At 42.0% G+C, this 15,737-nt stretch overlaps 1 protein-coding gene across 1 annotated transcript in view; it reads left to right on the top strand.

Annotated features, from left to right (window-relative positions):
• The first annotated feature begins 1,138 nt into the window (after positions 1 to 1,138).
• Positions 1,139 to 15,737, top strand: part of LOC126320758 (esterase FE4-like) — a 68,491-nt gene continuing 53,892 nt past the window's right edge. Inside the window, exons 1-2 of the mRNA XM_049994109.1 lie at positions 1,139 to 1,249; positions 14,938 to 15,075. Of these exons, the coding sequence (XP_049850066.1) occupies positions 1,178 to 1,249; positions 14,938 to 15,075 (210 nt within the window). The 5' untranslated portion in view covers positions 1,139 to 1,177. The remainder of the gene's footprint in view (positions 1,250 to 14,937; positions 15,076 to 15,737) is intronic.

Raw genomic sequence — 15,737 nt, 5'->3', positions numbered from 1 at the left:
AAATCTGAAGATGCACTCCAGGACACCACATACAAACGTTTTTTGTTACGAAAAAGCCTTTTTTTTAATTGTACTCTTCCTATTTCAGTCTGGCGATTTCTCTAAAAGCGTTCGAGAACAGTTTGCAATTGTTCTATGCAAATCGACAGTTGACAGCTTTTACATCCAAACTCCCAAACAGCGTTAAGAAGATTGCGAGCAGTGGGAACAATTCTTTTTTTCATGTGGCAGTAAATAGCAGGTGGGATGCTGCCACGGCGCACTAGACTTCGAGCGAATAATCTTCGATAGTTTTAAAAATATTTGCAGTTCATTATGCAGTGAGCCCTCAAACACAAAGTTCGGCAGTCCTTTGATACTACGGGAATGATGTACACAGCAATTTGCCAATGGGTTTCTCGGCCTTACTTCGATATTCATGTCAACAGCACATCTCATCCATCATCCTCAGCTAGGTGGAAGGTAACGGCAAACCACATTAGCTAGTGCTTTCCCTCGATCGCAACGTGTGGGATCAAACACACCCTACAAGTCGACTGCTGAATCCAAGTGTATTAATTCACTAAACTAGATGGGTACCTGTTCCTCCGACGTATTGTCGATAGTTTTCATGTGGAGACCAATCTGACATACCAGAACAAAATATAAGTTAAACATAAAAGAATATTCTTTTTTTAGACGAGTAACTGCTTCGCAACGAACTACTGAATCTTTCTTTTCGTTAGTTTTACTTTTGCTTTTCCATGCAGTCAGTACGTAACTGAATACATTTTTCACAATTGCCTTTGTTCCTTCTGAGAATGGCACGAAAAGTTTTCCCCCGAAACAACATCATTTCTTTCCTTTTTTAAACGTATAAACTATTAAACGATTTCTGTTTCGTTGCCTTTATTTGGTTCTTCTGATATAGAATAGTTGTTTATGATCCCAATTGTGCATTATTTGTATCTTTTGTTCTCTCGTAGGCAGTCTTGGTTTGAAAATGATTAGTCGATTATCAAGTTCCTTTGCTTGTTCATTTGTGTACCTTATGTCCACTATGACATTGGCTGCGATATTTTTCTTCGACTTGTTGAGCAATTGTCTCATGATAAGAGGGTTTATCTGTGAGAAATAAATGCTAAGATTAAGCACACAGTCCGTGGCGACAGTCGAAGGGCACCAGCTCGCGGTCAACATGGTTTCCACTATCTCCGCTTCCCGTTTAGCACAACTAATACTTTTCGCATTAGCACCAAACATAATACTTGTAAGTTACCTACTGCTTATCGTAATTTATTTCTGCTGCGCTACAGTTTGGAACCGCACGACTGCTACGGTCGCAGGTTCGAATCCTGCCTCGGGCATGGATGTGTGTGATGTCCTTAGGTTAGTTAGGTTTAAGTAGTTCTAAGTTCTAGGGGACTAATGACATCAGAAGTTAAGTCCCATAGTACTCAAAGCCATTTGAACCATTCGCCCGTCGATGTCGTCAGACGAAATTATTGTTTCTCCATGACTAGTGCCATTCAGGGAATGTTTAATCTTTCGGCTCCGATGACATAAGGTACATTACTGCGATTAATGGAGACAACGGTGAAGACCAGTGTACTCCTACAGGTAGAAAGTCAACATTTTCTTATTACATGAGTAGTTTTTGAGTGATTGTCTCAAAATGCTTTTTTTTGTTTTTACGGTATCCTCGTGGGATAACTCCCACCGAGATTGCTCTGGTAATCCGATAATACTAAAATCGTTTCATTAGCTGATACGGTGGAGTTTCATAATTCATCAAAGTACTTATTATTTCATAAAACTGAATATACAATATTACGTGGCAGAAGAGACTTAGATAATCCTATTCATGATATATTACCGTGTAGGTACCACGCAAGAATTTGGAGATGGACGTAATGGGTGTCAGACCTCGGTCGGCCTCTGCTCACAGTAGGACCCAGCGTTCTAATTCTCAGTCTCTAGGATCGACATGACTAGTTCAGACGAATATCACACTCAAGGTTTCAACTCATAACGCTTTTCCGGAACGCAAACTGGTGATCAGACCATCAGTATTATTATATATAAAGTGATTCGTCAGATATTGTCATCTTATGAGTATCAGCTGTTTTGAATGGATAATAAATTACAAGAGTTTTTCCTATATCTATCAATACGTTTTCCATCAATTTTATTTCCAGCTATGAAAAATGTGGCATCGCCTGCTGCGATGCCGTTGTTCATGATCTGTAATGTATTCTTCTCACTATATATCCCATCTGCCATTTTCTTTACAAAGCTGATTATGGAATATTTGTATTCCATACAGTATCCTACTTCAAAGTCTTCCATGTATTCGACTGTATTATTATTCTCTAATTTTGCCATTAGCATCAATCTGTTGCTATATATGATCCAAACTTTTACTGCCCTCTTGCATCAGATAGACAGATGGATAAATATATTTCTGTAGATTCACAGTGAGAAGTTCCACAGACAAACGTCATAACATCAAAGACACGAGATGTATAAGAGAACGGATCAGTTATTTTTATCTGTAAATACTAAGTGGGATGGTCCTCAAAGATGTTGAAAAAATAATGTACCGCATCCGAAACATATTTTCACTTGAAAATCATAAATGAGCTTGCCACAAATATTTAAATGCATATGAACTGAAGTGCGTAAGACAGTTCTTATCCTGTAACCAAACAGAAAACAGTTTACAACACTTACCTACCGCAGAAGAGCAGAAATAAAATTTGAAATGTTGTGTGATATTATGAAAAACATAGGCACCAACTGGCTATTCTGAGAAATCCGTCAATATAGTGGAAGTGGTTAACCAACAATATATCCTTTAGATTCCTTGTACTTTATTAGTACTTTTTATGGCTGCTAGCAAGATGCTGAGAACGAATGTTCCTCAGTAATTAACACAATTCTGGACCAATACAAGTGATTTTAAATCTTTGTGTAGATTATTTTTATTTCTAGTATCGATTTCATTAACTTCTCTATGATTTAACTTCAGTTCATGAGTTACCTGTGCAGATTTTCCAAAAAATGTGTGCCGCTACATGTCTCCGTTTTTCTGCAGTCTCCATCTTAAATATGCTGTCTTATACGGCTTTCCTCTCCCTTCGCGCTTTCTTCGGTAATTATACCTGTGATGCAATGTTATTAGCTGTTCCAAACTGTAGGAAGAAAAAGTGAAAAGTGGTTAAAGTCTAAAGAGAATCAGAAAGGTGAGACATTAGAAGGTTTGAAGTAACCACCAGAGCATTCCACTGAAGTGATATTCGCAAATCACGGAAAACCTAAATATGGCTCACCAGTCCAGGATTGGAGTATCACTCTCCCTGAATCTGAGGCCAGCGTCTTACCTGTTGCTTGGTAACTGTATACATGTATTGTCCTTTCATATGGAAGGACCACAACTCTGATTTACTAAGTATCACATTTTTTCACCTAGAACTCTTTAGAACGACTGTAGAGTTCTTTCCACTCGTGATGTAGGTGAATCACGGACACCTAAATCTGGTTAAATAGTTCAGGATTTGAACAGCACTCTTCCTGAATCAGATTCCAGTGTCTTCACTATTGCTTGGTAACTGTATACAGATATTATCCCTTCAGGCATCAGGAACGCAAACTCTGGTTCGGTAAGTATCACATTTTTCTAACTAGATCACTTAAGAACGATTGAACTGTTCACTACCTACTCTATTGTTTTAGTAAGTGGCTGTATCGCTGACATAAACGAGTTGATACTTTATGATAAGGTTATCTGCACATTTATAGCCTTGAAAACTTGCGTCCTCTTTTTTAGTTCTGTGTCGCATCTCACTCCTTATGTGCTTCAAGAATAAGCAGTTTTACTTCGGTTCTGGTGGTTGTTTTTTTTCTCTTTTGACTGTCAGCCGTCATCAAAATACTTTGCTCACATATTTTCCTTTCAGTCCGTCTGTTCCTAGTGTCACACTGTTCTTGTTTTCTTCATGTACACTCCTGGAAATTGAAATAAGAACACCGTGAATTCATTGTCCCAGGAAGGGGAAACTTTATTGACATATTCCTGGGGTCAGATACATCACATGATCACACTGACAGAACCACAGGCACATAGACACAGGCAACAGAGCATGCACAATGTCGCCACTAGTACAGTGTATATCCACCTTTCGCAGCAATGCAGGCTGCTATTCTCCCATGGAGACGATAGTAGAGATGCTGGATGTAGTCCTGTGGAACGGCTTGCCATGCCATTTCCACCTGGCTCAGTTGGACCAGCGTTCGTGCTGGACGTGCAGACCGCGTGAGACGACGCTTCATCCAGTCCCAAACATGCTCAATGGGGGACAGATCCGGAGATCTTGCTGGCCAGGGTAGTTGACTTACACCTTCTAGAGCACGTTGGGTGGCACGGGATACATGCGGACGTGCATTGTCCTGTTGGAACATCAAGTTCCCTTGTCGGTCTAGGAATGGTAGAACGATGGGTTCGATGACGGTTTGGATGTACTGTGCACTATTCAGTGTCCCCTCGACGATCACCAGAGGTGTACGGCCAGTGTAGGAGATCGCTCCCCACACCATGATGCCGGGTGTTGGCCCTGTGTGCGTCGGTCGTATGCAGTCCTGATTGTGGCGCTCACCTGCACGGCGCCAAACAAGCATACGACCATCATTGGCACCAAGGCAGAAGCGACTCTCATCGCTGAAGACGACACGTCTCCATTCGTCCCTCCATTCACGCCTGTCGCGACACCACTGGAGGCGGGCTGCACGATGTAAGGGCGTGAGCGGAAGACGGCCTAACGGTGTGCGGGACCGTAGCCCAGCTTCATGGAGACGGTTGCGAATGGTCCTCGCCGATACCCCAGGAGCAACAGTGTCCCTAATTTGCTGGGAAGTGGCGGTGCGGTCCCCTACGGCACTGCGTAGGATCCTACGGTCTTGGCGTGCATCCGTGCGTCGCTGCGGTCTGGTCCTAGGTCGACGGGCACGTGCACCTTCCGCCGACCACTGGCTACAACATCGAAGTACTGTGGAGACCTCACGCCCCACGTGTTGAGCAATTCGGCGGTACGTCCACCCGGCCTCCCGCATGCCCACTATATGTCTTCGCTCAAAGTCCGTCAACTGCACATACGGTTCACGTCCACGCTGTCGCGGCATGCTACCAGAGTTAAAGACTGCGATGGAGCTCCGTATGCCACGGCAAACTGGCTGACACTGACGGCGGCGGTGCACAAATGCTGCGCAGCTAGCGCCATTCGACGGCCAACACCGCGGTTCCTGGTGTGTCCGCTGTGCCGTGCGTGTGATCATTGCTTGTACAGCCCTCTCGCAGTGTCCGGAGCAAGTATGGTGGGTCTGACACACCGGTGTCAATGTGTTCTTTTTTCCATTTCCAGGAGTGTATTATGGCGCCACCTGAGTGTAACAATCAGTCACCAATCATTGTGAGGTACTGCTTTTCTTGTATTTGTATACGACCAATCAAACGCCACAGCTACAAACGCAAACACAGTGAATATAATTACTAGACATACATCGATCAAGTTTTAATCACACTTTATCGATACTAAACAGAACTTTCATATACCTTTTTGCAGGAACAAGTGGAAATTATGAAAGTACTGTATTTTCCGTTAATAACCTATACAATAGAAATACCACAGATAATGTAATCCCTAATATAAAGAAATAAATCATAAAAAATCACAATCCGCAAACATACAATATGTGACGAGAGGGCCAGCCAATAAGGAAAAAAAAAAGCCTAAGACTTATCAAAGCACAACAATAACATGATGAAAATTATCGAATTACAAGAAAAAAGCACCTCAGAACAGCAACACACTTCAGAAACAGGGAATTACAACTGCAAATAGAAAATAAAATTCTTTTCAGAGAAGGCGGAAACTATACGCCAGCTCCTCTGGTAAATTCAGTTAGCGTGGGAACCATCTGCTTAACAACAATGAACACAACAAGGCGTGAGCAGTCAAGCTACTCATAAATAGATACTGGTAACAACATAGAGATTTGTGAATCGATAGCACAGTACCCAAATTTGTTTGTTAATAGGACATAATCATTTTACGACAAACGAAAACGCCGATGCCAGTAAAGAAATAAATTATGCCAAGGTATTACAATCGAGAACGCCATTACTTGTGAACTCATTCTCTCTCTCTCTCTCTCTCTCTCTCACCCACACTCTATCTCTCTGAGCTGTTTCTCTCTCTGTCCCACATTCAGATGCATACACACATGCGTTATCGCTCAAAACATACTATAGTGTTCGTTCCATACCTATTATCTTATAGTACGGATAGTGTACACACAGAACATACCACAGCAGCGACGAAACATGTTTGAGACAAAAGACAATATTGACCCTTTTTCCCAAAATATACCGTCCACCTCTTTAAGAAATACTCTTCAACTTCATTCCACCATGCGGCCAGTTTCATTACTATAGACTGAAAAGATATCTGGTAACTACCCAGTATTTGGCCGGTGAGGTATTTGACTGGGTATCACATAATCAGTATCCGGCAAATACCAAATTTTCGAGAAAATAATGAAAATTTAGTAAAGTAGACTTTATTTTATTCACGGACAAGGCACTATAATCACAAATAAAACAGCAATATGTACAAACCGAAACACCGTTTATTTTCACTTTAACAAAAAGATAAATTACTATTCGTACTGAACTAGATGCAAATTATGGTGAATGAATACCAATTTCCCTGCACTAAGAGGTAATAAGCGACTTAGCCTGTGTTCGTAACAAGACCAGTTTCAGAGAAAAGTCTTTCGCTATTAATACCGCTGCAAGGCGCTGAAAGATAAATTCTGGCAAACTTTGTCAAATTCAGATACTGTGACGCATTAGTTGGTTACCAAATATAAGGGTTGCGACTGCGATCGTTTCGAACCGTCTTCAAAGAACAGCATGTCTCGCTTGCAATGGCCGTTGTTTCTTGACAATCATAATGAAGATTATTATTTGCATTTGCTTCTTCTTTAAAGCAGTCCCAAAACGTTCCGTGAGCTTCGCGAGTCACAGTTGTTTAAGTCTCGTCTCCGACAACTTCTTGTAACAGGCACTGGAGATGAACTGCTGCAGGTGGACGATTATTCACCATATTCCAGTACCGTCTCCTGTCGGCCTCTTTCAACTACAGAAACCCTCAAATAATCTGTCTCGCATCTTAGGTATAAAAAGTCTGCAATTATGTAATTTGGGTCCTCATTTAAGCAGCTGAAACAACTTTCGAAACCAGATTCAAACGAGGCTGTCATGTATCGTAAGTCATCGGTAATTTTCTGCTCTCTCATCCTTACACATACCTACTGTCGCAACATATAGTATTACTTCGGATATGCAGGACGGACCAGAGGTTATTTTTCGCACTTGTTCAAAACCCGTCAAAAGCTTAAGGGTATAGGTTCAAATACACAAGGGGAAGTCATGAAAAATTTGTTAGTTTTCTAAATAGTGTAGCACAAAGAATAAGAGTTATGAGCCCACGTAATGCTTACAGTCGTTTAATAGATATTTTGGGGACAACTTTATGTACGAAACACAGCTTTTGGTCTCAATATTTTTCTGACTTGTAGTTTGTATTGCAAGTGAAATAAAGCATGTAAACTTACATTTGTACAGCATAGAGACACATATACCGAAATAAAAGCAAAATAGATTCCACATATTATCTGGAAGTTCTTTACACTATACATTTTAAAATCGACTTTAGAAAGGTGTTGTTATCATAATTTATAATTCAAAAGAATTTTTGTTAATAATTATGAAAAATTTCAGTAATTAGCTCAGACTTTTGTTTTAAAAAAGTCTTTAAATTTAAAATTTAAATGATAAGAATAGTCTACTTTTTTCTTAAGTATATTTCAAGATAGAATACAAAATTTGATCCCTCTAACTTTAATAGTTTTTAACCAGAGTGTACCAGAACATCAAAAAAGTTACCTTTCAAAAAATTCATCTTAAAGTTAAAACATGTTCCTTTATCTAACCCGCTTAACACTTATACATCCCAATTCCATACTCATTTTTTCTGGTATTGTTGTTCTTCCCTTTTTTTCCGACTTCTTTTTCTTGTTCTTACTTCTTTGGTAGCTTCACTGATTTCTCAACTTCGAAGAGTCTCCTGCTGCCGATGGCAGTTAAAGCTCTTTGCATATTTAGACTATCTGGCGCCCCCATTCATTCCATAACCTTAAACCATGACACTGCGCCATCACTGATACACAGCAGAGCATCCAGCACATTTAGACAGCTATTTCCAGAGTACTTACTCCTGGCAGAACTGTGTTTGTTAGCTGTTCCCAGAACTCTCGTTTGCGTTTTGAGTCCTACTTTTCAATAGTCTTGTGTCACTAAACTAACTTTCGTTGCAGCATATAGAAGAGAATACTTATGGTTGTACGTCTCGCCTTGAATAATAGCTTTCTGATCTGTCTTCAATTTTTGTTTTGAACGGCCATTGTCGGTTGGTCACAGCCAGTGTGCTCCTTGCCGCCTGAGCTCCCAGTTGGTGCACATCGACAGCGCAGAAAGATACGTATGTAGCTTCTTCTCTGTGTTTACTTCGTAGACTCTTACTTAAATTACGTGTGAGTTTCGTATAGGAGGTGTAATTTCCAGTTTTAGATACTGTAATCGTAAATTCATGCAGATTGTAGTGCACTCGCTAGGCATTTGTACAGTTTAGTTCATACATTCTTTGCGTGTTGCCCTTGCGTTATCTAGGCACTCATGTTTCAGTAACTTTTGTTCAAAATCGATTAGAATAGACAGGGACTGTGATTGCTGTGTTCGGATGAGGGCTGACTTGGCATCCCTTCGCTCCCAGCTGCAATCGGCGCTGACTTCGGTCGCGCAGCTTGAGGCTGTTGCCAATGGGCACCACTGTGGGGAGCCGGACTTGGGTATCACGGGGATGTCAACCTCGTCCCGTCTGTCCCCAGATCGGTCTGCCGCTGTGGTTGCCCCGGTTGCTGCCCGCAGTTGGGCTGAGCCCTCGCCTGTGGTTGATTGGGAGGTCGTTTCAAGGCATGGCAGGCAGCGAAAGACGTCCCCGGAGGCTGATCAGAAAGCCTCCCCGGTGCGTCTGACAAACAGGTTTCAGGTACTGTCTCTGGCTGAGCCAGATGCAGCTGCCTGCCCTGTTTCAGAGGATGATTCTCAGCCTTCAAGATCCGGGCAATCGCAGAGGGTGGGCTTATTGGTAGTTGGGACCTCCAATGTTAGCCGCGTAATGGGGCCCCTTAGGGATATGGCGGCTAAGGAGGGGAAGAAATCCAGAGTGCACTCCGTGTGCATTCCGGGTGCAGTCAATCCTGATGTGGAAAGGGTCCTTCCGGATGCCATGAAGACCACAAGGTGCAGCCAGCTGCAGGTGGTGGCACATATCGGCACTAATGACGTGTGTCGCTTTTGATCTGAGGAAATTCTCTCTGGATTCCAGCGGCTATCTGATTTGGTGAAGGCTGCCGGTCTTGCTTATCGGATGAAGGCAGAGCTCACCATCTGCAGCATCGTAGACAGAACCGACTGCGGATCTTTGGTGCAGAGCCGGGTGGCGGGTCTGAATCAGAGGCTCAGACGGCTTTGCGAGCGTGTTGGCTGAAGATTCCTTGACTTGCGCCATAGGATGGTGAGGTTTCGGGTTCTGCTGAATAGGTCAGGAGTTCACTACACTCAGCTGGCGGCTACACGGGTAGCGGGGGCTGTGTGGCGTGGACTGGGCGGTTTTTTAGGTTAGAAGGCCTCGGAAAGTACGGGGTCGGCTGCAATCTCAAAGGGTGCATGGCAAATACAGGACGTGCTTGGATCAAGGAACAGTCGGAATTGTAGTTGTAAATTGTTGTAGTTGTGCTGCGAAAGTCCCTGAGCTTCAAGAGCTAATAGAAAGCACAGAAGCTGAAATCGTTATAGGTACAGAAAGCTGTCTAAAGTCTGAAATAAGTTCTGCAGAAATTTTTACGAAGTCTCGGACGGTGTTCCGGAAAGATAGATTAGGCAGAATTGGTGGTGGAATGTTTGTGTCTGTCAGTAGTGGTTTACCTTGTAGTGAATTCGAAGTAGATACTTCGTGCGAATTGGTATGGGTGGAGGTTATACTTAACAGCCGAACTAAGTTAATAATTGGCTCCTTCTACCGACCTCCAGACTCCGATGATATAGTTGCTGAACAGTTCAGAGAAAATTTGAGTCTCGTAACAAATAAATACCCCACTCATACGGTTATAGTTGGTGGGGACTTCAACATTCCCTCGATATGTTGGCAAAAATACTTGTTCAAAACCGGTGGTAGGCAGAAAACATCTTCCGAGATTGTCCTAAATGCTTTCTCCGAAAATTATTGCGAGCAATTAGTCCACGAACCCACGCGATTTGTAAATGGTTGCGAAAACACACTTGACCTCTTAGCCGCAAACAATCCAGAGCTAATAGAAAGCATCATGACTGATACAGGGATTAGTGATCACAATGTCGTTGTAGCTAGGCTCAATATAGTTTCTTCCAAATCCACCAGAAACAAACGCAAAATAATTTTACTTAAAAAAGCGGATTAAGTGTCACTAGAAGCCTTCTTATGAGACACTCTCCATTCCTTCCGAACTGACTATGCAAATGTAGACGAGATTTGACTCAAATTCAAAGATATTGTAGCAACAGCAATTGAGAGATTCATACCTCATAAGCTGGTAAGAGATGGAACTGATCCCCCATGGTACACAAAGCAGGTCCGAACGCTGTTGCAGAGGCAACGGAGAAAGCATGCAAAGTTCAGAAGAACGCGAAATCCTGAATATTGGCTAAAATTTAAAGACGCGCGAAATTTCGCGCGGACTTCAATGCGAGATGCCTTTAATAGGTTCCACAATGAAACATTTTCTCGAAATTTGGTAGAAAATCCGAAGAAATTCTGGTCGTATGTAAAGTAAGCAAGCGGCAAGACGCAGTCAATACCTTCGCTGCGCAGTGCCGATGGTACTGTTACCGACGACTGTGCCGCTAAAGCGAAGTTATTGAACGCAGTTTTCCGAAATTCCTTCACCAGGGAAGACGAATGGAATATTCCAGAATTTGAAACACGAACAGCTGCTAGCATGAGTTTCTTAGAAGTAGATACCTTAGTGGTTGTGAAGCAACTCAAATCGCTTGATACAGGCAAGTCTTCAGGTCCAGATTGTATACCGATTAGGTTCCTTTCATATTACGCTGATACAATAGCTCCCTACTTAGCAATCATATACTAGCGCTCACTCACCGATAGATCTGTACCTACAGATTGGAAAATTGCGCAGGTCGCACCAGTGTTTAAGAAGGGTAGTAGGAGTAATCCATCGAACTACAGACCCATATCATTGAAGTCGGTTTGCAGTAGGGTTTTGGAGCATATACTGTATTCAAACATCATGAATCACCTCGAATGGAACGATCTATTGATATGTAATCAGCATGCTTTCAGAAAACATCGTTCTTGTGCAACGCAGCTAGCTCTTTATTCGCACGAAGTAATGGCCGCTATCGACAGGGGATCTCAATTCCGTATTTCTAGATTTCCGGAAAGCTTTTAACACCGTTCCTCACAAGCGACTTCTAATCAAGCTGCGGGCCTGTGAGTTATCGTCTCAGTTGTGCGACTGGATTCGTGATTTCCTGTCAGGAAGGTCGCAGTTCGTAGTAATAGACGGGAAATCATCGAGTAAAATTGAAGTGATATCAGGTGTTCCTCAGGGAAGCGTCCTGGGACCTCTGCTGTTCCTGATCTATATAAATGACCTGGGTGACAATGTGAGCAGTTCTCTTAGGTTGTTCGCAGATGATGCTGTAATTTACCGTCTAATAAGGTCATCCGAAGAACAGTATCAATTGCAAAGCAATTTAGAAAAGATTGCTGTATAGTGTGGCAGGTTGCAGTTGACGCTAAATAACGAAAAGTGTGAGGAGATCCACACGAGTTCCGAAAGAAATCCTTTGGAATTCGATTACTCGATAAATAGTACAATCCTCAAGGCTGTCAGTTCAACTAAGTACCTGGGTGTTAAAATTACGAACAACTTCAGTTGGAAAGACCACATAGATAATATTGTGGGGAAGGCGAGCCAAAGATTGCGTTTCATTGGCAGGACACTTAGAAGATACAACAAGTCCACTAAAGAGACAGCTTATACTACACTCGTTCGTCCTCTGTTAGAATATTGCTGCACGATGTTGGATCCTTGCCAGGTGGGATTGACGGAGGACATCGAAAGGGTGCAGGAATGGGCAGCTCGTTTTGTATTATCACGTTATAGGGGAGAGAGTGTGGCAGATATGATACGCGAGTTGGGATGGAAGTCATTAAAGCAAAGACTTTTTCGTCGCGGCGAGATCTATTTACGAAATTTCAGTCACCAACTTTCTCTTCCGGATGCGAAAATATTTTTTTAAGCCCAACCTACATAGGTAGGAATGATCATCAAAATAAAATACGAGAAATCAGAGCTCTAACACAAAGGTTAAGGTGTTCGTTTTTCCCGCGCGGTGTTCGGGAGTGGAATGGTATAGAGATAGTATGATTGTGTTCGATGAACCCTCTGCCAAGCACTTAAATGTGAATTGCACAGTAATCATGTAGATGTAGGTAGTCACACCTTGGCTTGCTGCCACGTGGGCTGAGTACATGAGGTGGGTTATCACCTGCGGATGCTTTATTAAAGAAGATAGCCCATACGGCTTGCTCAAAGGATATAATTTGATAAATTTTAAACTCTTTCCTCTTCTACTTAAATATACATAAAAATTTCGGAAGTTGTCGGTGAAGTTCCGTAAAGAACATACACAAATAATTCCACAATAGTTAGTGGCAAAATAATGAATAAACTTTCTGTCTACTCAAAAGTGAAGCAAACATGATGTTCTCACAGGTTAATAAACATTAGAGACTAGAAATTCTAAAAAAAAAAGTGAGAACCAAATTCTGATCTTTAAATGGCTGTCTGCGAGATATGGTTGTGTAATCATATGTACATCCACTTTTAAATACTTCTATTTTGGGGCTTCCTCCGGTTCAATTTACTAAAAGTAAGTATTTCCTCGTTCAGAAAACTGCAGAGAATTTTTTAAAATAAAATTTAAAAATAGATTTTTTACACTCATTCACATACCAATCCCCTTAACGTACTGCTCTATCAGACAACAGCTATGAGATGTAATATTAGTACGTTTATCGTGATCAGCTACAATCTTGTGTTGATGGCTTGCACCAATTGACGCCCTAATAAATTTAGTTCCTTTTGAATCGCCAATAGTTTGTCTTGAGTTGATCTCGAATGACTGAAGTGCTTTACGAGCAGTGACCGTTCCTGTTACTTCAGACGGGTTCTTCAATGTCTCAGCCACAAACCTCTGAAGCGAATGGACGAAACATCTAGTAGAACCATTTTGAACCAATGGAACACCTTTCAGCATGTTCCTGCCACTCCAATGGATGAATAAATGTAGCGGGTTCTTCAATATCTCAGCCACAAACCTCTGAAGCGAATGGAAGTAACATCTAGTAGAACCATTTTGAACCACTGGAACACCTTTCAGCATGTTCGTGCCACTCTCATGGATGAATAAATGTATTTTCCTTCGATCAGTATCACAGCAATCTCCGATAGTGTTAACGCATTTTCTCCCGTGTCGGAACCTAGAAAGGCTCCACGGCAGAAACTCCGTGTTCAAGCTGGAATTCAGGTGGCAATCAACGAGGTTTGAAACTCAGGAATTTGGCAGTTTTATGCAAACAGGTGCACATATCAGAAGTTATAGGAACAGTGAAGAACGTGAAATACTTCATCAGATTTTTTTTTAAATTCTGTCGTCGATACTAGGAATAATTTTTTGGGGAATGTATGTACGGTTCGGCATTCTATATCTGGATAAATCTTGTTCTAGAAGGCTTGCAAATAAGGTCCTTTCTCCGACAGATAATAGCTCGTCGTCTAGCGCAACCATTTTTGCTATCAAATAATGCTATTTTTGGCTTCTCTGTCATTTACATCCCTTCAAATGATTCCGGCGTTCTCAGTTGCTTTTCTGTTGATACTGAAGATGAACCAGGTATATCAAAGACACTCTATGAGCAGCAGTGTCTTTATCTTTACTAACTGCTTCGAATTTATATGGATACTTCGTTTTCGAATGAATTTTCTTATTTGAAATGACTGTTAGAAAGAAAAATATATCATTCGATTAGGTAATTACTATTAGTTTAAATGTTTTTTGTAACTGTATTTCACATATGAACGTGCAGGTAAGTTTAATTAAACCTAGTAGTCAACAAATTGGTAGCTACTTAATTATATAAATCATGGTATCTCTGGATAAACACATTGTTCACAAATGTAACTAAACAGTTTACAGCAGAAGAATATAAGAAAAGCCAATGCTTTGGTACATACTTGCCTTTTGTCATTCTCCGCCACGAGAAATTTGAACTGGGCACGACAAACAAATAGCAAACTTATTATTGTCATACTTCTTATCAAAATATTTCCAAGCAGGCCACCTTTTCATTACTGATGACATTTTTCCTAATTTAACTTGGAATTAACAATTTTTTCAGTAAATGTTTCAAACAAGAAGTGGAAGTGATCGCCATTCCCAACAAATCAAATAGTCAGGACAGTCAGTCAATACATGACTCACTCGCTTTGGTCGACGATACTCAAGTTTACCTGAATTCATCCCATCGTCGGCGTCTGCCTCCTCCAGGCTCTCTCGGACGCACGCACTCCGTGGAAATATTCGGCCTGATATCTGGTCGACCGGATATCCAGCATATCGATTTGCCGGATATCCAGTATCGGGTGTCTGGGCAACAAGCTACCCATTTCATCTCTACAGGTATGACTTCTTTAATCATCTTCTCTATGTTACAGGCCCAAGACTACGTAACTGTGGACACACAAGAAGGAACACTCAGAGGCGTGTTGTCACAGACATACACCGGAAATCCCATATACAGGTTTCAAGGTATTCCATATGCAGAGCCTCCAGTTGGAGATCTACGTTTTCAGGTAAGTTCAAGCATTTAGTCATTCTCTGCCACTGTCACAAACATAACTAGAGATAGAAGATATCTCAATGTGTGTGTTTCTCTTGTGCAGCCATAAACGGACTTCAGTTCATAAAACAACAGCACGCTTGAGTAGACGTTTGAAGAGCACCATTGTTAGTGTCGCAGCAGCAAGCCAGCAGATTTGTGCTGACTGCAATTGCGGATTTTTCTTGTGTGTGTGTGTGTGTGTGTGTGTGTGTGTGTGTGTGTGTGTGTGTGTGTGTGTGTGTGTCTGTGTGTGTGTGTGTGTGTGATCGCTGGGCGGGGCAGCAAGTGGCAGTTTCTTGACTGCACGCTGTAGTAATACTTGTTTCTCTGTCATGGTGTTCAAGAACCAAAACCGCTAAAACAGTCAATCGCACGGCTTGTTCTCCGGGAGAAGTAAAGTAAGCAGTTCTCAAAGTTATAGCCACTCAAGCAATTTACAGAACTTAATTCCCCCCCCCCCCCCCCCCCCCCGGCCACCCCGTGAACCATAGGCATCGCCGTTGGTGGGGAGGCTTGCGTGCCTCAGCGATACAGATAGCCGTACCGTAGGTGCAACCACAAAGGAGGGGTATCTGTTGAGAGGCCAGACAAACGTGTGGTTCCTGAAGAGGGGCAGCAGCCTTTTCAGTAGTT

The sequence above is a fragment of the Schistocerca gregaria genome, chromosome 2, assembly GCF_023897955.1.
Source record: "Schistocerca gregaria isolate iqSchGreg1 chromosome 2, iqSchGreg1.2, whole genome shotgun sequence".
Classification (NCBI taxonomy): Eukaryota; Metazoa; Arthropoda; class Insecta; order Orthoptera; family Acrididae; genus Schistocerca; species Schistocerca gregaria.
This window is presented reverse-complemented; position numbering and strand designations above follow the sequence as displayed.